Source organism: Ambystoma mexicanum, chromosome 5q, assembly GCF_040938575.1.
Source record: "Ambystoma mexicanum isolate Mex_15411 chromosome 5q, UKY_AmexF1_1, whole genome shotgun sequence".
Taxonomy (NCBI): domain Eukaryota; kingdom Metazoa; phylum Chordata; class Amphibia; order Caudata; family Ambystomatidae; genus Ambystoma; species Ambystoma mexicanum.
The window spans coordinates 942,132,148-942,155,028 of record NC_090933.1 but is presented as its reverse complement, the minus strand read 5'-3'; the positions used below and the strand labels follow the sequence as shown (position 1 = coordinate 942,155,028).

At 44.9% G+C, this 22,881-nt stretch overlaps 1 protein-coding gene across 9 annotated transcripts in view; it reads left to right on the top strand.

Moving 5' to 3' along the window:
- The window catches only part of UBR5 (ubiquitin protein ligase E3 component n-recognin 5), a 2,447,509-nt gene that overhangs the window by 228,412 nt on the left and 2,196,216 nt on the right, over positions 1–22,881 (top strand). For all 9 annotated transcript variants that reach the window (XM_069621460.1, XM_069621458.1, XM_069621459.1 and 6 more), the window contains one exon: positions 5,484–5,673. In XM_069621460.1, coding sequence (XP_069477561.1) covers positions 5,484–5,673 — 190 coding nt within the window. The remainder of the gene's footprint in view (positions 1–5,483; positions 5,674–22,881) is intronic.

Here is a 22,881-nt window from a genome sequence, read left to right as displayed (position 1 = left end):
AATTAGAATTTCCTTTTTTTAGTGACATTTTTCCTACTTTGTGAGTCCACCAGCATTTTTAATGGATTATTGGATTTTTGGACTAATTCTCCTGAGTGAGTGGGAACACTTTTTCACACTCGTCCTTTTACTCTGACCCTGGGAACTCTTTGTACCCCTTTTTGGTACTTTCTAATGGAGATATGCTTTCCTCAAACTTTTCTGGCATTTACCTTTACCAGCACATTGCCCTTTCTGTACAGTGTTGCTGGTGTTAAGACAGTTTTTCTGAAGTGCTTAGTAAAACCCTTCAACTGAGACGGTACAAGACTCCACGCTTGGTATAAGGTTGTACCACCTGAGTATATGGTATTGTAGAGAGAGCAGCCAGGCTTATCGTAGGAAGGAGAGCGATGTAGGAAAGTACATAGAACCTGTAGTATACCAATGATGCAATAGAAACACAACCAGTAGAATTACAAAAAATAAAGGTTTATTATAAATACAAGTAGGCCAAGTTAAGCCTTCGGTTAAGTAGTGGTCATAGTCATAAAAACATTTATAAAAACACACCACAATGCTTGAAAGTACAGACCAAAGCATGAACCTTCTTCAGAATACCAAACAGAAATTGTAGGGAAGTCAGACCATCTCATCCCCATTAGTATATGCCACACCTTTTGCATGGGGAGTAAAACCAATAGTTACTTTAGATTGATATGATAGGTTATTTATAACACGCTTAATACCCAGAGGTTTCAGACTGTGGACCTGGGGATCGATCCTGTGTTGCTCCATGTCGTCTTGCTTCCAAGGCGAGCACGTTGTCCCTGAGCTATCCTCCCGAGATGACTCTGTGTAATACAAGGGTAGTAGACCCTGTCAGTTATGCAGTAACACTCAGCAAAGAAATTACATAATCGACCAAACCGGTTACCAGGATACTTTTCTGAATAGTGGAACACTAATGCAATACAGTTTAGACATCCATCTCAAAGGTGTATGGACAATATTGAAGGAAGATTATGAACCCAAGACTTGCTACTTCAATAGAGAGGGGCTTTTGGTTTATGACAACAGGTAAACCCACTTCTAGGCAAGGATGCTACTTGGTGGACTAGCAAACAAATGTCTGAAGGTTCATCTGTCTGCTTTACCTCCTTTTACCATGCCACAACATAAAATGATGTGCCGGAAATCCCCTGTTGTGAGAGGTAGTTGGGGCGGAGTGGTTAAAGACCAGCATCCAGTTGGGTTTAAACACAGCTCTATCCAGGTTACTGATTTGTCCCTTTCAACCAATAATAAATTGCTCAAAACATCTGAATATTAAAGTTCCTTTGTTTTGCAATAATTGCTGAAATGCAAAGGGTAAATGAGTTGCAGGCCATACCAGTGGATGAGCCTTAAAATACATTGTTTTTAGGACACTTTGAAGATTCTCACAAATTAATATTTTGAAGTTCATGTCGACTGAACCATTGATTTGAAGTTTAGCAGGTAGTTGCAGACATCTAGCAAGCCTGTGGCGAGAAAACAAATAGTGTGGGTTTCAAAGCTGTCGCTGGTTGGCTCATTATATAGTGTCTGCCCAATAGTCAGTTTATGGTGTAGAGTGGAGTCCAGTCTCTGCGCCGGCTTTCTAAAGAACCCTCCAGGGTATGTGGTGGGATATTTGGAAAAAATCCTTCAGACAGTGGCAAATGGATCAGTGGTATTTGATGCAAAGGCTGGTGAAAAGAATCCAGACTTCAATCAGGAATGCCAGCGGTCAAAACCTGACATGATTTCCCCATACTTGAAACAAACGCCTATAACCTAGCATCGTGGATACAAGAAAAAAAACCTGTAATTGCAATTGACTCCGAACTATTAGAAGAATGCCACTTTCCCTCCTGATGAGCCACGATTATATAAGTGTTGAAACACGTGTAGAGGATTGAGCATTGAGAATGACCACATAAGATAGTCAAATGAGACTTAGAGGATTGAGTATTGACGATGACTATATTTTATTTGTATCGTGCTCATACATGTTTCAGAGTGTGACTATGCAAGGGAGGGGAACAAGGGAGGACAAAAATGATGATCCTTCTAGGCCCAGTGACATTGAGAAAGCACAAGGGATGGGGAAGGGGGAAAGTGCAAGGAAGAGGTGGAAAGTGCTGAGCAAGGGATAAAAACAGTTGGTAGTGCAGCCAACAAGGTGGCAAGTGCGAGGTTTAAGGCGCAGACAAGGGGTGTCTAAGTGCAGGTAAAGGGACTGTAGGGTTACAGACACAGACCCAATTGCAAGGGTTGCCAGGAGGTAGTGCGGGTTTGTCTGGGTGGGCAGCGACCTATGCCCAAAATCGGAGGGTAGCCAGGTTCGCAGAGCCAAAGCAGACAGTTCAGCAGGGGAGAGGAAGAGTGAAAGCAGAAGCCAAGAGGAAGGTCTTGAGGTTCTTCCGGAACCGGCGAGGGTTCTCAAGTTTCAGAGTAGCAGGGAGACTGTTCAAGAGGGAGGCCCCAGCCAAGGAAAGAGATTTACCTCCAACTTGTTGCTTGGAGAAGCGACTGACCCTGAGGGAGTTAGACGAGTGAAAAGTTTGAGTGGGAAGGTATTTACGGAGGGAGAGTTGAAGGTATTTTGGACTCGGACCCCAGAAAGCCTTGTGGACCATGCAGAGGGTCTTGAATTGAACCCTTGCAGCCACTGGGAGCCAATGAAGAGATTTGAGGGCTGGAGGGATGATCCCAGGGCTTGAGGCCAAGGACAAGTCTTGTAGTCCTGTTCTGGATGAGGGCGTAGAGTAGAAACGGGCAGATTTAGAAAGAGGCTGATGCAGTATTCTAGCCTACAGAGAACCAGAGCTCTAGAGACAGTAAGCTTCTGGGGGAAGGAGAGGAAAAGGAAGAATACCTCTGAGGTGCAGTTGTTAGTTTGACTTCTTAGAGATGTTGGAGATGTGAGCAGAGGAGGAGTGTGGAGTCGAAAATGACCCTGAGGCTCTTAGTCTCGCAGGAGAGGCGACAAAGGAGGCCGGCCAGAGTGGTAGGAAAGGAGGGTGCAGGTGTGCTGATGAGGAGAATCTCGTCTTACTGGCATTAAGGCAGAGATCATTGGCCGCACACCACTCCTGGATGGCAGTCAGAGATGGAGGGAGAAGAGATGGCGTAGGAAAGCCTGAAACCAAGCTGAGTGTCATCCACATAGCACAGAAAGTTGGAGCAGAGAACGGCAAAGCGATCAGAAAGGGGTACCAGGTATTTCTTGAACAGCCAGGGAGAGAGGTTGGACCACTCGGGAACACCACAAGTAGAGGGTGAGATAGAGGAAAAGGAGGACCCAAGTTGGAACTGGGAGGGTGGATCAGAGAGGAAAGAGGTCAGCCAGGCCATGGCCTGATTGGTGATACCCAGGTTATCACGGAGACGGTTGAGCAGGATGGCATGGTTGACTGTGTCAAAGGCAGAAGAGATATGGAGTAGGATGAGCACAGAAGGGATGTTGGAGTCGAGAGCAGGTCTTCATGGATGTTCAGGAGAGCAGTTTCCGTGCTTCTGGCAGCTCTGAAGCCAGACTGATGGTCATGGAGACAACCAACAGTCGGTGTGCATTCAAGCTGGGAGATGGCCAGCTTTTCCAAGAGTTTGCCCAGGAAAGGAGTGATGGAAATCAGGCGACAGTTCGTCGGGCAAGAGGGGTCGGCTGTGGGTTTTTTGAGAAGAGGGTGCACAAGAGTGCCTTCAGAGGGGAAGGCTCCAGAGGCGAAGGAGTGATTACAGAAGTCACCGAAGCAAGGGTGTCAATGTGGTCCTTGATGGTTTTGGACGAACATGGAAGAACCTGTTTTGACAAGACTATCATAGATCGTACTTGTCTGGAAATCTCATCAGGGGAGAACAAGGGGAATAGATGAGCAGGGAGGAGAGGCAGCTGTAGGGGGGCCAGAGGTATCGGAGAGAGAATGGGGAGGAAGAGAGGACAAGTGGGTGGACAGGATGTCCTGGGTTTTTTAGATGAAATGAGAGGCCAGGACAGTGCAAAGGGCCCGATGGGCGACAAGAGGTAGAGACTGCAGCAGGGTTGGCTAGCTCCTTGCAGATATTAGAGTTCAGCCCAGTTGTTTGATGCCGCAGAGACGCAGGCTTGGATATGGGCTCTCTTCTTAGTGCAGACAAGGAGCCGGTATTGCCTTTGGAGCCGGTGGCAGGCTAGTTTGTCAGAGGATGCACTAGAAGCCCGCCATTTCCTCTGAGCCACCCTACACTTGCGTTTAAGGGTAACTAGGTTGGGCTTCAGGCGGATCCTTGTGACAGGGGCAAAAACATCATGAGCATCGGAGATGGAGGAGTAGAGCTTGGAAAGAGGACAAGACGATTATCAAATGTAAATTATGGATCAACACATGAGGATAAACATTACCACTTGAGGATCACTGAGACAATCAATAAGCTATTATTGAAAACAATTTGCCACTGTCTGAAGGATTATCTTTTCCCATTATCCCACAGCATACCCATGTGGGTTATTTTGAAAGCAGGTGCAGAGACTTGACTCCTCTCTACACCATAAAATAAACCATTGAGTTGCCAAGATTTTGAAGCTGTCTGCATTGTCCAGTGAGATCATCTCATTTATCTGGCTCAGGTAGTGTATAATAGTGTATAATAAATGCAGTCGGCCATCAAACTGTTGGATAATCTGAGAGACTAGTCAACAAGGGCAACTGGAATAACGCATGCTTTCCTTGCAATTGTATACTTTTTACCATATGCAAGGCTACAACATGGATCTCAGTGCATATTTTCACAAAGCAGTACTGCATAGTCCCAAACAAGAGCAAACACAAGTGTTAGAGAAATTACATATGTTTATATTTGCAGCATGATCATGTTATTGGAAATTAAATGTATTCAGGCGTTAATTTTCATTACTCAAATTTTTTTAAAGAAAGCTTGCGTAGGTGAAAATAAACAATCAGAAGAGAACATCTATTTGCATGTGTAGGTTGCCGTTACCTTGTCATGCATGGTTACGTTCTATGTTTAAGCTTGGTACACAGGTTTTAATACTCGAACAACCATTGTACGGTGGACTATGCATCGCTTGTGACTCTAAACAGATTCAAGCTGTACAAATATTACTGGTTAGGACCTTTTTCAGTTTCTACCTATGTATCGTTAACACAATGACCGATTGAAAGGTTGGCCCAATGTATGTCTCGCCGTTCATGCTTTTCTGACAGTCCGCTATTGAGATCTTGGATTTATTGTTCTGTGGTTATTTTTACCCCTTGCTAGGTTGTTGATGTATTCCTTGCACCACTGCCCTGTTCACTGTCTCCAGGTGTTCTAGATAAAACTTTGTGTTCTTCAGGCTCCTGTAGTCACGATGCGTATTGAATTCAGTTTTATTGACCTTTAACCTCCATGTATTCAAGTTTTGCACAAAATCCTGTGAATAGAACTATAGGAACAATGTAATCTGCTCTAATGCAAATAATCTGATTTACTTGCAGAAGTCGTTGGAGTTCTGGAGTGGGCGGAAGTGGTGGTGGGTGTTCAGGCAGATCATCAACTGGAACAAGGGACTCCAGGCGGCAGACCAGAGTTATCCGCACAGGACGTGACAGAGGATCTGGGCTGCTAGGTAGTCAGCCTCAGCCTGTGATACCAGCATCAGTAATTCCAGAAGAGCTCATCTCTCAAGTAGGTTATTTTGCATATTCATGGTGCATTTAGTTTACGCTTTATCAAACATGTGATATTACTGTATCATTGCTATGTTAATATTGAGTACTTTCTTGCTCCGACTGATTTAGAATAGGACTTACTTGAAGTACGATTTAACACATTTTGTATCCAATCTTCATTGATTTGATTTTGTTTACAACAGTATTATGAATTATCACTTTTTAATACCAAGCAAAATTACACAGCCGAAATCAGTGCATCGTGGAATGCAAGTCTATAGCCTCAATCTGCCCTGGTGAGAATACTGTGGCTTCTAGTGTGCCCTCATTCTTCAAACTTAAAATTCCTTATCGATTTGACTCTGCAAGCCTATAGAAAGGCCTGTTTGTGGTTCTTTTAGCTGCCACACAGGGCATTGGTCCCACCACCCTCCTGTTGCCATGCTAATGGGCCCCAGGCATTTCTGCTCACTGGGTGACACCACCAGGTTGTGTGAGCATTCTATACAAAATGTCAAATACATTGACTGTCACCATCAACCCCTTTGCTGGCTGTTAAGCATTTGTTTCCAAAACTTCCTTGAATGCATCTGCAACTGGTATGTCCTAAAATTGTGGCTGCTGGTGAGCATGTGCTGCCACGTCATTTTGTGAACTACCTAAGAAAGGAAAAAAAAACTAATTTAAGGAACATGTCAACAGCAGACGTGCAGCTGCTCACCCACCCTGTCTCTCAGCCTAAATAGTCTGCACTTTTAAAAACAAATATATATATATTTTTGTTTTTACGGCCTAACATTGGACAAAGTACAAAGCAAACTTTTCACAAAAACATCAAACATCATCCAAGGGTATTAAAAAAAAACTCGTACATTTACATTCTTTCATAAAGACGAGAAAAGAACGAGTCATTTTCCATAAACATCATGAAACATCATATGATATACGGAAAAGATGGGAAATACTCCTACATTCACATGATTATTTTAAGCTTTCCTAATATATCCTTGTAAAAAATAAAGCTAGAAGAAGTGTGGTGTTCTACCCCCACATAAACTGGGCCCAACAGAACTCTCTCGAGGTCTCTCCCTCCGTCCCCAGCAGACCCCAAAGTAAAATGTTCTACGCACCGTTGGACCAGAGCAATAAAGTGAGCTTTTTCAATCACTCTTTGCAGGTACTCCTAGTTATTATTAATACCACCCTTAGTTTTGCATGATAAATTAATATTCATGCACTAGATATGCCTGCATATGTCTCCAAAATTTCACAGTTCCCATTCTTGTGTTCTCTGCATAACAGGTTTCGATGCGCCAATAGTACTGGCATCCATTAGTGCCATCCTCTGGGCAGGAAAAAAAATCCCTATAGGTAGCAGAGAGGAAGCTGCTTCAGAATAGTGTTCTGAAAGAGTTCTATGATGAGATACTCAGTAGTACATTTAGTAAACTGCCTATACGTTACAATTTCCCCCAGTGACGCCCTTTGCCTCTGGCAAGGGTTAGTGTGGGTTCCAATATTGCGGGTTCCTCACGATAGGTAGCACCCAGTCTCCTAAGATCAGCCTGTTGTCCCAATCGGTAGTTTCTACAGGTAGAAATTTATCAAGAGGTAGATTTTTGTAATTTAAAATGGCAAGGCTGAGCAAGCAGCCTTTGAATGCAATGCACGAAAACAAGTATGTAACACGAGTAGAGTGGCAGAGCAGCCAGACTCTGCTTAGGAGGAATGTGATCTGTAAATCAGTACATGCATGGATCCAAGGAAAGACTTACACACTTGTTATATCAAACATAGTGATTATAAACTCATAGAAATAGTGTCTCCACTAGCAACATCAAATGTTAATTTAGAATATTAAGGGAATGATGCATGTGAGTAAATTATTATATACTTTTCTTATCCACACACGGAGTGACTTCAGTTAAGGCCAGGAAAAGTACTTATTTTCAATCAACTCTGCAATATTCAAGTTTAGGTAAGGGAAGAAAGTAAAGGGCAACAATCACAGGTAAGCAATATTAGTAGCCAGTCTTATAAGGTTTGGCAGTCTTTTCCCGAACAAGAAAGGAGGTAATCAGTTCAGGTTTTAGAGGGAGTTGAGTAATGTCCAAGCCAATAGTTTCAGCGGATTTACTGTTGGGGAAACCAGCAATGCCCAAGTAGATAGGAATGCGACAGTTCTGATCCAAATCTTCTTAGCACACGTAACAAGTTAGTTATTCTTGAAATAAGTTCAAGAGCTTAGGAGAAGCCTTTCTTGATGGACACTGGCTGTTGGGCCTGGGCGACTGTGTAAATGGGTGACCACCCAAATAGTAAGAACAAAGCTCCAAAAGCAAAAGAGCAACACACTGCTTCAGGTTCGTTTCCCTTAATCTCCACAGTACCCTGAGAGTCAAGAAGCTGATGTAGATGGATGTTTTCTGGATGCAGCTGCAAACCCGGTCTCCTAGTTCTTGGTTGTGTTGATGAAAAGGGGAAGGGGTTTGGGGGAGCCCTGAATGGGCTCTTGCAGTATTAGTCGAGAGAGGGTCTTACCAGCCCAGAAATCTTTGTACTTGTGTTGGTTTGTGGTTTGGCACCTTTTTCTCAGCCTAAGTAGTTAACGATCACTGCCAGTTGGAATCTTCTTAGTTTCTCGGTGCTGCACTCTGGTGAGGGGGACTTTGAGGGCGAGGATTTGTGCTTCTGGGGGCTCACACGGATGCTACAGAAGTTCCAGTGAAATTAGTTAACAGCAAAGCAATGCACTGCAAGTTGGTTGAGGTATGGATGTATGCATTTAAATTTAGAGTGCAAAAACCAAGGCCAGAGGGCATCTGGGCACTGGTATTGGTATTCTGTAGCCCAGGAAAGTCTCAGGATGTCGGGGGCTCCTCGCATTTAAGAGTGTCTTGATGCTGGTTATGCCCTTTAGAACATAAATGGGGGAGTGGCCCAGGAACAGCAGTGGAGTGGGACTGCAACTAACCAATAACAAAGTCCAGACTGCTGGTAATTTGATTTCTAAATTATTTTAGAATTATTTGAATATTGAGTATCTTATACAATATCACTTAAACAACACATCAGTGGCTGTGTCAGACTCTGAAAGCAATTTAGTCAGTATCATGATAAAAAGAGCAACATTTATTTTGGTGAGTATTGTGTTTCAAGGTTCAAGATTTTAAACAAAAAACATAAAAAATAAATGGAAACAATCTTAGTTATTGAACAAGTCTGAAATTAGACAATGAAGCAATAAAACAAGACAACAAATCAAAATAATCATTTGCTAAAGACAATGTCTGCATCTGCCATGGATGCAGTGAATGAACAACATAAGTTTGTGAAGAAATACCTCCACTCTAATTCTTTTAAGCATAAGAAAAAAATAAGAGTGAAAAGATGCTATTAACTTTTAAATTTTAGATTTTGACTTTAAACGGGTCTTTTTTTAATTAAAAAGTTGTTTATTAGTTTGATAAACTGTAACAGCATGAACATCATTGTTACAAGGGTTAAAAGTACTTTAAGTCATAAAGTTCATTTAGTATACCAATTAAATTCATAAAAGATTTGCTCAACATCTTCTCTTGATCTAGAATATCCAGCGGCATAACAAAATAGAATACTGTTTCCATCCATTTTTTACAGTTAATTAAAGAGAAACCAATATCTTTATACAATGTAGATGAATAAATCCATTGATAGTTAGATTCCAAAAGAATACAAGATTCATAGATTTAAGAATTGATCACAAAGTTAGTTTTCTTATTTCTCATTGATTACATACTTGGAATCTAATTCTCGTGCAAGAATAACAAGGAATTTTGTGAGTGCCAGATTTCGATTTGTGTGAATAACCCCACAGAACATCTTCCAGCACCATTCTCTAGAATTCTGTGGAGTTCAGTTCCAATTATTAAGGAACGACACACTTCAAAGTGATCACAATCCAATATTAGGTGCTTTAGAGTTTCATTCCGTGTACCATCACCACAGAAGCGGCATAGTGAGTGCTATTCAAGCAAAAACTCCTGTTCCATTCAATTGTTTTCTCTAGAGTGTGTAATTGGTTGAGCTTAAATCTTAAATATAAATCTCTTAACTTACTGGACGGGAATTTAAACAAATATGCTCTACGTGGAATCCTTGCCGCCACAAATATCGCTGCTTCTGAGTACAGGTTTTTGCTGTGCATTTCATTCAAAGTTTTTGCCCAATCATACTCAGTCGTTTTTTTACATGTGCATAACGAAATTCAAGATCAATAGGTTTTAATGCAATTTGATCAATTAGGCTGGTCATATGCTTAAAGGTTCCCACAGATAACGGATTTCCCATGTGAAGCATAATACAAAATTCTTCATAAAGTGAGTTTGATGGTGGAAAGAGCATTTTTGACAGTTTAGATAGTTGTCTCCAATGGTATCTGGCTGATATAGCAGTTAAGCCAAGCTCTTGTCTCAATACACAATTCGGAAGTGAATTAGGCATTCTAAGAGTAGTTTTCCATAATAGACCCTGAATCTGATCAAGTATGGATTCAATATCTACCAAGCAAAAGTCTAAACCATATAATAAAATGGCTTCAACTTTTAGAAGCTAGAATTCCAACAATGGGCCCATTGCAAATTTACACAATTTAGCATAGACGATCTTCATTTGAGAGCCTAATACAATGGTTTTTGAGTTTAAATTCGTTCTCCACATTTAAGAGTCAGTTACATCATAACCCAAATATTTCAAATTTATGGCTACAGGTATAGTAAGACTGTTTATGACCCATTTCAGAGAGTACTTTTTCTTTTTCAGGTTTTTAAAAATGAAAATGTTTGATTTGTTCACATTACATTGCAAATTGTGTTTGAACAGTCTGAAAATATGTTGTGTTTTTTTGGGGGCCATATGGCGTCTAATTAAATATCAACACATCTGCAAATGCCATCCATTGTGATTTCAAATGCCCAAGCTTAGCAGGATAACATATTTTGTTTTGCCATATTTGCTCTATCAGAGAGGTAGAGGTTAAACAAGGTGGCCACCAAATTATGTTTAACCCCCATCTCCGTAGAAATCGGTACTGTAGTTGCACCTGTATTACCAATTCGCACCATGTAAGAGGTGCCATGATGTAATTTCGCAAACAATGAAATTAGATGATTAGGAACACCCTTACATTCAAGTTTCTCCCACAAAATGGTTCGAACCACACAATCGAAGGCAGCCAAAAGGTCAATCGACGCCATGTACAAGGCACATGCATTAGGCATTTTGGTTTGATGGAGCAGATGTGCTAAAACTGTTGCATTTAATGTCGTGCCCATTCGGGCTCAAACCAATCTGAAAACACAGGAGTATACCATGTTGTTGTAGATGGGCGTGTAGCTGTTGAAGTAATAAGATGGCAAATACTTTAGCCCCTGCATCAATAAGTGCAATAGGCCAAAAACTATCAGGATGATCTCTCCCCCCCCCTTTTTGTAAATGGGTACAATGATTGATTTTAACCATGAAGATGGCATTTTGGAAGACTTATAAATCTCGTCAAATTGGATTTTTAATAGTGGCCCCCACAGTTCTGGGTTGTGTTTTAGGGCACATGGCGGAATACAGTCGTGTCCCGGAGCCTTTGAGTTGTTTAATTTTCCAATTCTCCATTATGTCCTCAAGGGACCAACCCTTGAAACCTTCCACAGGCCCAAGCACTAATTTTGATGGTAAATTGTGGAATGTCGCGGGAAGCGAGAATTTTGTCTTAAAGTACATAGTCCAAACTTCTTCAGAGATATTAGAGGATTGTTCGCAATTGCCTTTAGCGTAAACCCTCCTTAATAAAGCCCAAGTTGTTAGTCTGTCATTGCAACATACGCTAGTGATCATTGCCTGGTTAGTAATATGATGCAAATATCTTCTGTAGTTCCTAATTCTATTGTGACATCTATTCATTTTTTTTTTTATTTGAAATTCCGTATCATTGTGAGATGGGCGTTTTAAATGCCTAATCTCTAAATTTTTTGTTTTTCTAAAGTTTCTAATCACATTACTGGATGCGTGAGGCAGATTATCCAATTAGATTACTTGTAGGTACTAACCAGGAATGCCATTGAAGCCTTAATTATTTGGGTAATTTCTATAGATGTTAACAAGTGAGTCCTTTTGACTGAAAATAACCTTTCTCTTTCGTTAAAACGCTTCGTAATTAAGACAGTTTTTTGCAGGTATATGGATTCCACCTCAGGGAATTCCCCTGGCCGATCAACTTCAATCAATGCATGAAAGGGGTCACTTCATAATCGGAATATTCATTCGAATTGATAACTGTAATATACTGTGATCACTATAGTCCGATGCAATGATTTCAACTTTGTTAGATAGCAAAGATAAATCCTCAGACAATGCAATGTAGTCAATACATGAATTCATATTATTACGTTTCCAAGTGTAACGACCTCCCCGCTCATCAAACGGAGACAGTACAATATTCCACTGAGTGAACAAATCAAATAATAATAATTCACCTTTCATTGTAGCAGGGGATGTTTTAAACTGATTATCCGAGTTCGCAACTGAGGCTAGATGCCTCGTACAATCTGAGTTAAAAGCTCCTCCCAGAATTACTTTGCAATGGGGCCACCGAGGAAATACCTCACCAAACAGTTGTTGCAAATTTTCTTAAACAGGTCTGCCTAAGTCGTCCTTGGCGGAGGTCCCTGTCCATTTAAAAACAGGGTCAGGACAGCAGCTCTACTTCAGTGCTTCTTTGGTTGCTAGAGGTGCTGTAGGCATCGCTGGTCGTCTTCTTCGGAGCTTCAGTTCCAGTGGTCGACTTAGCCTTCTGTTCCAAAAACCTAGTCTTTTATGCAAGAACCATTCATTCAGTCCTATGGACCTGTCAAATCACCTGGGGGTGGCTTTCCTTGCAGGACAGCCAGCAGCCCAGTTCAAACGGGTTCCAGCCAGGCATACTTTAAGACAGTCCAGTGAGGTTTCGGGCTCCTCCCTCACTTCCTGTCTCAGCAGACACATTGGAGCCTAGGCAGGCTTTACAAAGGGATCCTGCCAAAGGCAAAACTCAAAGGACCCACCCCCTCCTGGAATGGCCAACCAAGGGAATCTAAACCGAAAATGCTTTAAAGACTGGGGCCATTTTATGAAAAATGGTCACCCCTGGGTGCTGTACTGCAGCTGTGGACACAGCCTACGAGTAACCAACACAAAAATGGTAAGGTATCCACTGCCACAAGCCATTTAGGTTTGTCATTGTAACTACAAAAGTTACAGGAGCAGTGGGAAAGGAGTTATAATGTAGCCCCTTAGCACTCCTCATAAGGTGGGGTGTGCTGATCCCACAAAAAGAAAGGGAAGTAAGATAAACACATCTTACTATCTTTGAGGACAGTAGTTCTAAAGAAGCAGTAATAAAGAACAGGAGGGGACTCCCCAGCAACTCTGCACATAAGGTGCTGCGGACTGCAATAATTTATTACAGATGCCTTTTAGTGATTTAGTGAAACATATGTAGGAAAGCATGACTCCCTTAAAAGCAACAAGAATATAGTAGCAGAACAAATAGTTTACCCATCTCAGAGCAAAAGAATGAATGAGTGTTAAAAGTCCCACTCAGGAGAGAGAAGCAAGATAAAATCCCAGAAGTCCAGCAGACATGCTGGGTGGGGGGAGGAGGGTCTATCGGGTTGAGGGGAATTGACACAAGAAATTAAAATTCTCCCCAACACTCATTGCAGCCGGATGAATACTGGTTTCTTAACCAGATTTTGGTCGTGGGGCGCCATGCATGTAGGTACTCTTAAGTCCCGTCGCCTTTCCTCCACACTGCATGGGCGCTCCGTCCAAGGGACGGGAGACGGATCAATTTTCACCAGAAAAAACCTTCTTACCCTTTAAATTTAGAGGTGCGCGGGGGTGCGGCCCAGGGAACATGTGCTGCCCTGACTCCACCCTCCGGCGCCACACCCCAATCTCCTTTTCTGTGTCGATGGGAACGGGCCGAATTTACCAGAGTTCCTGGGTTTAGCTTCGGCCATGTAATTCCACGTGCAGATACTTCTTCTTTGTCTTTTGTCTTTTTTATCATTCAGGTACTCGGTCCTCAGGCGTCGTTGGCAGTACAGACATCAGTGCGTTAAGGTGTAGTTCTTGTCAGGGGGGCGGGGGGAATAGATTATGTAAAGAACGTGCTTTTGAGGGACTACCGGAAGGAGAACAAAGAGGGTTCGGCTCAGAGAATAGGGGAGGTTATTCCAGAGCTTGGGTGCTATGTGACGGAAGCCAATGCCTCCAGCTTTAGCTGTTCTTATGGTGGCTACTTGGAGTTGGTTGTCATGGTGGCTTCTTTTAGGACGAAGGGAGGATTTCCTGGTTAAGGTTTCTGATAAGTAGGAAGGATCGGTGTGATTGATGCATTTATCTGCGAGGGTGAGTATTTTGAAGTTGATTCTTTATTTGACTGGGAGCCAGTGAGCATTTCTTCGGGCCTGTGATATATGGTCAAATTTGGGGATGTGCAGAGCAGCACGGCGTGCGTTGTTTTGCACTATTTGGAGTTTAAGGTTTTTGGCTGATGTGCCTGCTAGGAAGGCGTTGCAAAAATCTAATCTGGCTCCAATGGTGGCTCTAGCTATGGAGAGCCAATTGGGAGTGGTAAGGTTGGGTTTTATGGTAAAGATGAGTTTGGTGGTCAGTGCGGAAGAGGCGGAGATGGCGCTGACTTATCTAGTCATGGAGAGTGTAGCGTCTAGGTAGACTCCTAGAGTCTTTACGGCGGTGTAGACAGTTATGTTAGTGTTGTCAATAGTTATGTGTGAGTAGTCGTGGCTGAGCTTGGATAGAATTTCACTGGGGGCCAGGATGATCTGTTTTGTCTCCGTTAAGGCAGAGACCATTGATAGCCATCCAGGTTTGGATCGTGGAGTAGATGTTAAGGAGGGCTTCTGTGTCTCGGGCGTAGTCTCAGGTGAGGGGGAGGAGGACTTGCGTGTCATCGGCATAGTTGGTGTAGGCTATGCCGAGGGAATCCAGTAGGACAAAGGGGTTTAGTGAAGAGGTTGTAGAGAGTCGGTGCAGTGCATGACCCTTGTGGGACACCACAGCTTATGGTGGTCGGTGGAGCATTGGCCTGGTCAGAATACACCTTCATGACTCCTCCTTCTAGGAAGGAGGTGATCCAAGAAGTTGAATAGGTGAGAAGTGAGGATGCCATGGTCCACTAGGTCAAATGCTGCAGAGAGGTCGAGTAGCAGGAGCAGAGCAGGTTTGCCTGTCCATTATTTTGGTGATTTGATTCTTTAAATCTAATAGGGCAGTTTCGGTCCCATGGCCTTTGCGGAAGCCGGATTGTCTTCTGCCTAGAATGGCATGGGTTCCGAGGTATTGCTGGATTTCGTTATGGGTAGCCTTATCTAGGATTTTGAGGAGGAAGGGGATGGTGGTGATGGGGACGGTAGTTGCCAGGGGAGGTGGGATCCAAAGTGGTTTTTTTTTAGGAGCGGGCAAACCCAGACATCTTTTAGGCATTGGGGTACAGTTCCCGAAGAGAAGGATGCATTGATGAAAGCTGTGATGATAGGGGTGAGAGCTTCTGAACACTCTTTGACGATGGTGGGGTGGGCATATATCCCCTTTGCAAGTGGAGGGTTTGATATTTTTGAGTAGGGCGGAGACTTCCAACTCTGTGACTTCTCTAAAGACAAAGAGGTGTATTTGCAGGTTGTGGGGGGGATTTGAGGGGGGCAAGGGGAGGGTGTTAAGTGCTTTACGTTGGGATGCTATGTTGTCTTGGAGCGTTTTGACTTTAAGGAGGGCTGTCTGAATGCCTGTGCACCATGCTTCATCCTTGATGATTTCGTCAGGGCTGGTCTCTGTAGTAGTGAGTTCTTTGAATATAGCCAGTTGGCTTTGGTAATCCTCTGGTTATATGATTCGGATTTGGCTTTAAAAATGGCATTTTTGTAGGTCCGTGAGATTTCTTTGAACTCGTTGAGAGGTTTGGTTAGGCGCAGATTGCCAGTTGGATAGGGCTTTACGTTTCTTGGTGCGCAGGACAGATAGTTCTTCTGAGAACCAGGAGTTAGTGCATGGATTTTTTCCCTTTTTTATCTTCCAGCGGGCAATTGCATCAATGGCTTGGGCGAGGGTATTGTTATAGATGTTGGTGAGAGAGGTGGGGGTCTAGGTTAAAGGGATGCTTGAGTTCAGTGATATCAAGAAGAGGCGAGGTTGGTCACTGAGTTTTTTGGAGCTTCTGACTTTGGCGGGGGGTGCATGAGTAAGGGTTTTATGAGTGGATGTGGTAGGGATGGAGAATTGGATGAGATATTGATCCGTCCAAGGAAGGGCTGAGATGTAGGTGATGGTCGATGAGCAGTGGTGATCTGCTAACCAGTCTATGGACCGGCCTTTGCAGTAGGTAGGTCTGGTGATTTTGTGTTCGAACCCCATGTGGGAGAGATCCTTGGCTAAGTGTGTGGCAGTCTTAACCTTGGGGTCATCTAAGCCAAGGTTAAGATCGCCAAGTAGCATGGTTTTAGTGGAGCTTTTTAGGTTGTTGCCTATGATTTGTAGGAGTTGCATATGGTAGTCAGGGGGAGAGCCTGGTGGTCTATAGGTGACTAAGAAGTTAATGGTGCAATTAGGGGAGAGAACTAGTTTAGCATAGAGAAGGTCAGCGTTGTTGTCCCATTGTTGGTTACACATCCTAATGGCAAGTGAGATTTTATAGATGAGGGCGACGCCCCCACCTTTAGAGGTTTTGCGGTCCTGTCTAAGTATGGTGTAGTCCTGGGGCAGGGCGAGGTGTATGGATGGGTCGGACGCCTCATGGAGCCATGTTTCTGATATGGCTAGTATGTCTAATTTGTGGGTGGTGATGAGGTCATTTATCTCTATAGCATGGGCATGGATGGAGCGTGCATTAATGAGTGCGCGTTTTAGGATTAGATTGGCTGGTGATGGATCATGATTGCTGGTGTTCAAGGTAAGCAAGGTGGTGGGGGCACGTATGGGTGAGGGAGTTTGGGGTGTATATTTGGGTGCTGGGGGTTGGGGGATGTGTGCGTGTACATGAAGATGTGAATGTGAGAATGTTGTGTGGGTGCAATAGCTAAGCTTGGGGTTCCTGCTGAGAATAGAAGGCGGGTGGGTAGCTGCGGAGCGAGGGGGACCGTTTAGTGCAGGTTCTTAATCCAGATCGCCAAAAGAGCTGTCCAGGTGGGTTAAAGGCGCAGTGGTTGGGTGTGTTGTGTGGCGTTGTGGGTGAGGCATGGTGTTTGGTGGAGGTGTGAGGTCTGGGTGTGCATGGAGCAAGGTGCGGGTGGCCCAGGGAGAGTAATGAGATAAATAGAGGAAATGTGTATGCGCTGTGGGGTGGGTAGCTGGGGAAAGCATTTGTAAACAGTGCTGTCGAGTACTAGTACTGGATGGGCAGGTCCCCTAGTATGGTGTCCGTGGGGCAATCTAGAGGCTAGGGGCTAGCAAATGCATACATAGTCACGTGCTGCTAGGGGCTGGTGAGGCATACAAAATTCAACAAGCTGCTAGGGGCTGGTGAGGCATACAAAGTTCAACAAGCCACTAGGGGCTGGTCAGGCATACTCAGTGCAGTACACACAGGTTATGTGGGGGATTTAATCGGGCATAGACTTTGGTGGCTAGTCAGACTAGTTGTGATTGATAGCCTGAGTGTGGCCATGCTATGTAATGCACGTTACGGTAGTGGGGTTTCATATAGTTCCCAGGGGCCAACTGTACTTACAGGCTGAAGCTCGGCAGGTAATTTGTTCAGGGGTCTTGGCTGACGGCCCATATGGCATCAGACAGGCATAGACAGGCCTTTTGGTATGGCCCTTCGGCTTTGCGCACTTCCGCGCTGCGGCTTCCGCCTGATGGTGGGGGCTGGAAGACGTGTCGAGCAGCCAATCAGGCTTCTTGCAGGGAAGCAGGCTTCCGTGATGTTATGGGGCTGCAAAATAGGTGGCGGCCATTACCGCGTTGTTGGAAGGCAGTTGGGCAATGGTCTGCGGTTCAGACGGTTGCAATCCAAGACAATAGGAGGCGCTTTTTGCCACAAAATGAGCACAAGCTGGGAGGCCACCAAGCGTGGCATTGAGGATTGTTTGCAGCTCTTCTCACCGTTGAGTGAGGAGAGAATCCTCAGGATGCCGATCTGAAGTTGGAGGGGGCTCCTGCCGGCTACTTCCATGTAGGCAGCAGCTCTGGAATAACTGGACTTACCTTGTTTCCTGCGAACCAAAAATATCATGCTGAAAAAGCCGCCCTGACTTGAACAAAGGCGTTTTGCCTGCTTTCGGTGCAGATTGTGTACCTCACTGTCTAGAGCTGTTGTGTCTGCTTCGGACATTACTATTTGTGCGGGGCGATTCGCTTGAAAGGGTTGAGCAAAGAACTCTAGATGCAAGCCTCGAGCTGTGTCCCTGATCCAGGCATCTCCTGATGAGTCCCTGGCTTGCGCAAAAAGAGCTATCCTCCCTCTTATGGGTGTCTGCAGCGCTGACGCTGCTATGGTTACTGACCTGTTGGCTGTTGGGCTGGATATCTTGGTGTTGAAGACTCTTTTAATAGACGTCTGCGCTTTGTCTAAGGCAGTGAAGGTGCCCACGGATTTGGACATCTTTCACGAAGGGATCTTAGAATAACAGTCCTTGAGCTGTTGCACCAGATTTGGGGTCTGCCAGCTCTCCCAGTTTGGGGTACATTTTTAGGAGAATGCCTTTCCTGCGTTCAGTAGATATGGCACAGTTGGCGGTCCCTAATAAGCAGAGTGCTCTCTGGGACCAACCCGATAGGATAGTTGGATCAATCGGCTTCCCTGTATCAATGGCCTTTTCGGCCAGGTCCATTATCTTTGCAAGGGGTCCTGTAATATTCAGGACCCTATCTTGACAGGATCTCCTGGCACGATCAATGCCTTTCCTGGGGTCTTTGATGTTCTTCCCTTCGAAGGTAATCATTTTGGAGTCCAGTTCTGGAGTCAGAGCTACCTTCCCCGGAATCTCTGGGCGAGGACATTCTGATTAAAGTTTGGCCCGGACTACTTTTTCTAGGGGCCGAAGTAGTCTGGTTTTGATGTACTGTGGCTCTAAATGACGGTTCCCAGTCTGTGGATATGGGAGTGTTAGGGAGAATTCTCAGAAATGTGCCAATTCCTCCCACCTTAGAGCCTTCTAGCTCTTTTGCTAAACTTTGGCACTTTGAACTTTTTAATTCTGTTTGCTTTCTGTTTATTTCTTTGGTTATGGAGTTTAAACAACTCTATAGGCGTCATCTTTTCATTTGTGTCGCACAGCACCCTCTGTGCAGGGTCACAGGGAAGCCTTTTAGGCTTTTCCAAGGTTTAAATCCTTCTCTGGGATAAACTGTTTCCCAGAGAAAGCAAAGTGAAATTGGCTTTACTAGTCTTTTTAAATGACTAGACCCAGCACCCACTATCTTCCAGTCGAGTGCTGTAGGGGTTTACTAGTATCCCCTATGTCTAAAAACTTATGTAGCAGTCAAATGCTACCCGTTCCTATCGAAATGGCTGGTGGCATTGATTTTATAACAAACTATGATTTTTCCCGACAGCGAACACGGTAGCTAAAAATCACAAGAGCTATGTTTTTCAAGATGGTGTCTGAGCCCCCTTTGTCTAAACAGGTCCCGGTCGTCTTATTTTCACCATTTCTTTTTGGAAAGGTCCTTCTAAAGTTTGTCTATGCGTGCCAAACTAGGTTTGGTCCCTTTGTTCCTACGCCTTAGGCAGGCTTCAGGACTGAAGACCACCTCTGGCGCCCGAGTGCCTAGGGTGGGCAGGAAGTGAGGGAGGTGACAAACTCCCTGTGCTTGGTCTCCTAGGAGACCCAAGAGCACTTTGTCGTGATTGGCTGGCTGACTGTCCGGCAAGGACAGCCACCCTGCTGCGTGAGTGGCAGCTAGGCTGGAATGAATGGGAGAAAACTGTTTAAAATTCGAGTCTCTTGGCTTGGAAGGCATGAGTCGACCACTGGAACGAAAGAACCGAAGACGAGCTGGAAGAGGACGGCTGCTGCAACTCCTAGACAGTTGGTTTGCCCAGTGAAGCCCTGCTGCAGGTCCGAATTGCCAAGTTCATCTCGACAGAGAAGCCCTTCAAGGACGACTCCTCCCTTTGAGTTGGTGGGACCAATCAACTCGTAAGCCACCTGGACACCATTCTCAGAGCTGGTTGTATTTTCCTCAGAGTGCTGCAGGAAACCGAATAGCCAGGGAGAAGGACACCAGTTTGTGTGCTTTTAGACGGCTACCGGAATTGCGGATTTGCCAGCTTTGCTACCAATCCCCTTGCAGTGCAGGAGTCCTCTGACGGTCCTCCCTCTTGTCCCCACGACTGAGGCTCAGGAACAGCGAGATCTGCAGGAACAGAAGTCTCAGCTGCATCTTTTCCTTCAATACAAGGTACTGTGAAAACCCGACCAAGAGAACTTAACTCTCACTGCAAAAGTGCATACAACTTTGGCAACTTGCAGGCCTAGTCCGCTTGTGACCCGACATATGAACCTTTCTTCTATGAACTACTTCTGAGAACCGTGCCAAATTCCTTTCCGTTTAAACTACCAGAACCGTTTTTCTTATACAAAACTCTAGCCCATGTACTTTGGCCTACCTATTGCATTGAATCAACTCCTCTGAACTCAAACTATTTGCACTGTTTTTAAGTAACTGTAATATTCATTATTAACTTATGCCTTTTTGCTCCTACTTCAAATGCTCTGAACGCCATTTTGCTCCTCCAAAGTAGTTTAAATGCCTCAGAACCTGATAGCAGGGGAGTAACTTTCCTGAGAATGTTTGGGGGGACATGACATCTGAAGAAAAGTTGCCCAAGCCAAATGAAGGGACAAAATGGTCTGTCATGCAGGTTGGGGGGGGACGACAAACACCCCTGCCCCCCCCCCCCCAAAATTACGCCCATGCCTGATAGTGTAGAGTGCTGTCGTTTCTGATGCTTGTTAATCTGCTTTGAATCACATGCTGAGCATATGGTCAGACATCCAGTGGTAACCATGGAGTATTACATCTCGTCTTTCTGGGACCGAAAGGGGACGCCGGCATAGGCGTGTCTGTAACACTATCCCTATTGTGACGTGTAGTGTACCCAAAATCCCTCACACGCCGAGGTTCCTCAGATTGTTTTTTTCCGCCCAGATAACTGGTCGCCATATAGCGGAGCTCTTAAGAGACATTGTTTAATATCCTAACTGACTTGTCGTTCTTTCCCCCTTAAGTCATTTCGACGCCAAGAACAACTTTGACAAAGACTACGCGGGACTTGTCTACGGTGGTGGTGTTCGGTGCCTGCGATCCGGCGGCTGAAGCATCCATGTGGCTGGGCCTTCTGGCTGGCCTGTACAGTAGGGAGAGTGGGGTCGGGTGGCCATATTTCCGGTATGTCTTTCCTCTTCCCCCTCTTTACCCTATAGGTCTGGTCATCTTCCCCATTGGCTATGGAAAGGACTCCTTTTTAGGTTCTGTCTTAAGTGTAGGACTAGATACCCTTGGAAGGGCGAACACAGGACCTGCAACTCCTGTCTCCCCTTAGAACACAACGAAAAGCAGTGTGCGGCTTGCAAACTTTGGCCTAAGACCCTTAAGGAGCGCTGTGTGAAGCGGTGGGCCGCATACGGTATGTCGCGGGTGTGATGGACCTCGAGGCGGACACTTCTAGGTCCGACGCGCCCATCCCCAACCCTTTAAGTTCTGACTCTGGTCTCGCTTCAGGGACAACACGGACGACCGTGGCGTACAAGCGCATTACATTAAGCACATAACCCCTACACCTATTTTGACGGATACGTCGGAAAAAAAGGTCAAAGCGCCAACAGGGCAGTCGAAAATTTCAGCGGATTCCTTGGATCATACAGATCCAAAGCCTTCACCTGCATTGGTAACAGCGTCTTGAGGCTGGGCATTCCAAGACCAACAAGGGCGCTATCCCTAAATCGGGTTTACATGTCGAAGCGCAGAAATCCGACGATTCCAAAGGCCACGGTAGGCCCGAAAATCACAACTAGGCCTCAAGGTGAAAAACCAACTGCTAGGCCCTCAACACTGCGGAAGGCGGTAAGTCTACCGATAAACCTTCGGGCCCACTAACTCACGCCGATTTGACGGTAATTGAACAGAGCATCGGGCGAATTACTTCAGCGGTTGGACTTATTCCCGGTCTGCCGAAAATCATGGGGCAGGCCGCGGACAAATGTTTAGATACGTCGGGGTGCCCTGATTCTCAAGATAACGGACAGTCAAGAGCCTCTTTCTAACACCCTGACAGAAAATGTTCGACACCAAAGGACGGAAGATGACGCTTTTCCACCCATACGCCCTTCTGAGTCCTCTAAATGGACTAGAGAGAAATTCGAGGGGTGTATAGACCGTCTTGAAAGAATTATCAACTTTTCTGACCATCCTTCCCTGAAAAGATCTCGGGGTGAGCCTACCTTTCAATCTGCTTCACATTTCCATGAAGATCAGCCTTCTGTCCCATCCATCATGAAGACCTCGTCCAGATGGATGACTATGGGGACATCTACAGTGAGGATGAAGAACCTTCCTACTGAATTACGAGGAGGACCAGGCGGATGCCACGGACAATTGGGAAGAAACCCAGCAAGTGGTGACGGACCCATGGACGCTTCCACATCAAGATCAGGACACTAATGTATTGTGCCTGGATTCCTCCCAGGCCACCCCGGCTCGCCAGGCCTCGCCTGTAGACGACCAGATGGCATTCAATACCATGTTAAAGAAGGCAGCTGAGCATTTTCAAATCTCTATGCAAGAGGCAGTGCCTGAGCAGGACTTTGTAGAGCATATCCTTAAGGAGAAAACCTCCTCCTAGCCAGGACATTCCCCTCCTTAATTCTATTAAAAGAAGATTGGCTCCTTCCCTAGTGTCACCAGCTCAAACCCGGGCAGTGAATTAGAGAGTTGAAAAGTTGTTTCGGCCAGCTCGTTCGGACCCTCAATACATTAAAGGGCACGCCACCCCAGATTCTCTGGTAGTGACTACCACCCGTAAACTGGCAGGAGTACCCCTTGCTACAGCGGAGGCACCTCCAGATAGAGAATCCAAGAGGCTTTATGCCCTATGTAAACGGGTTACCTCGGCTGCCGCATATACTACGCGGATAGCGAATAACACTATGCTACTGGCGAGTTATGCTGACGCTCAATGGAACCTAGT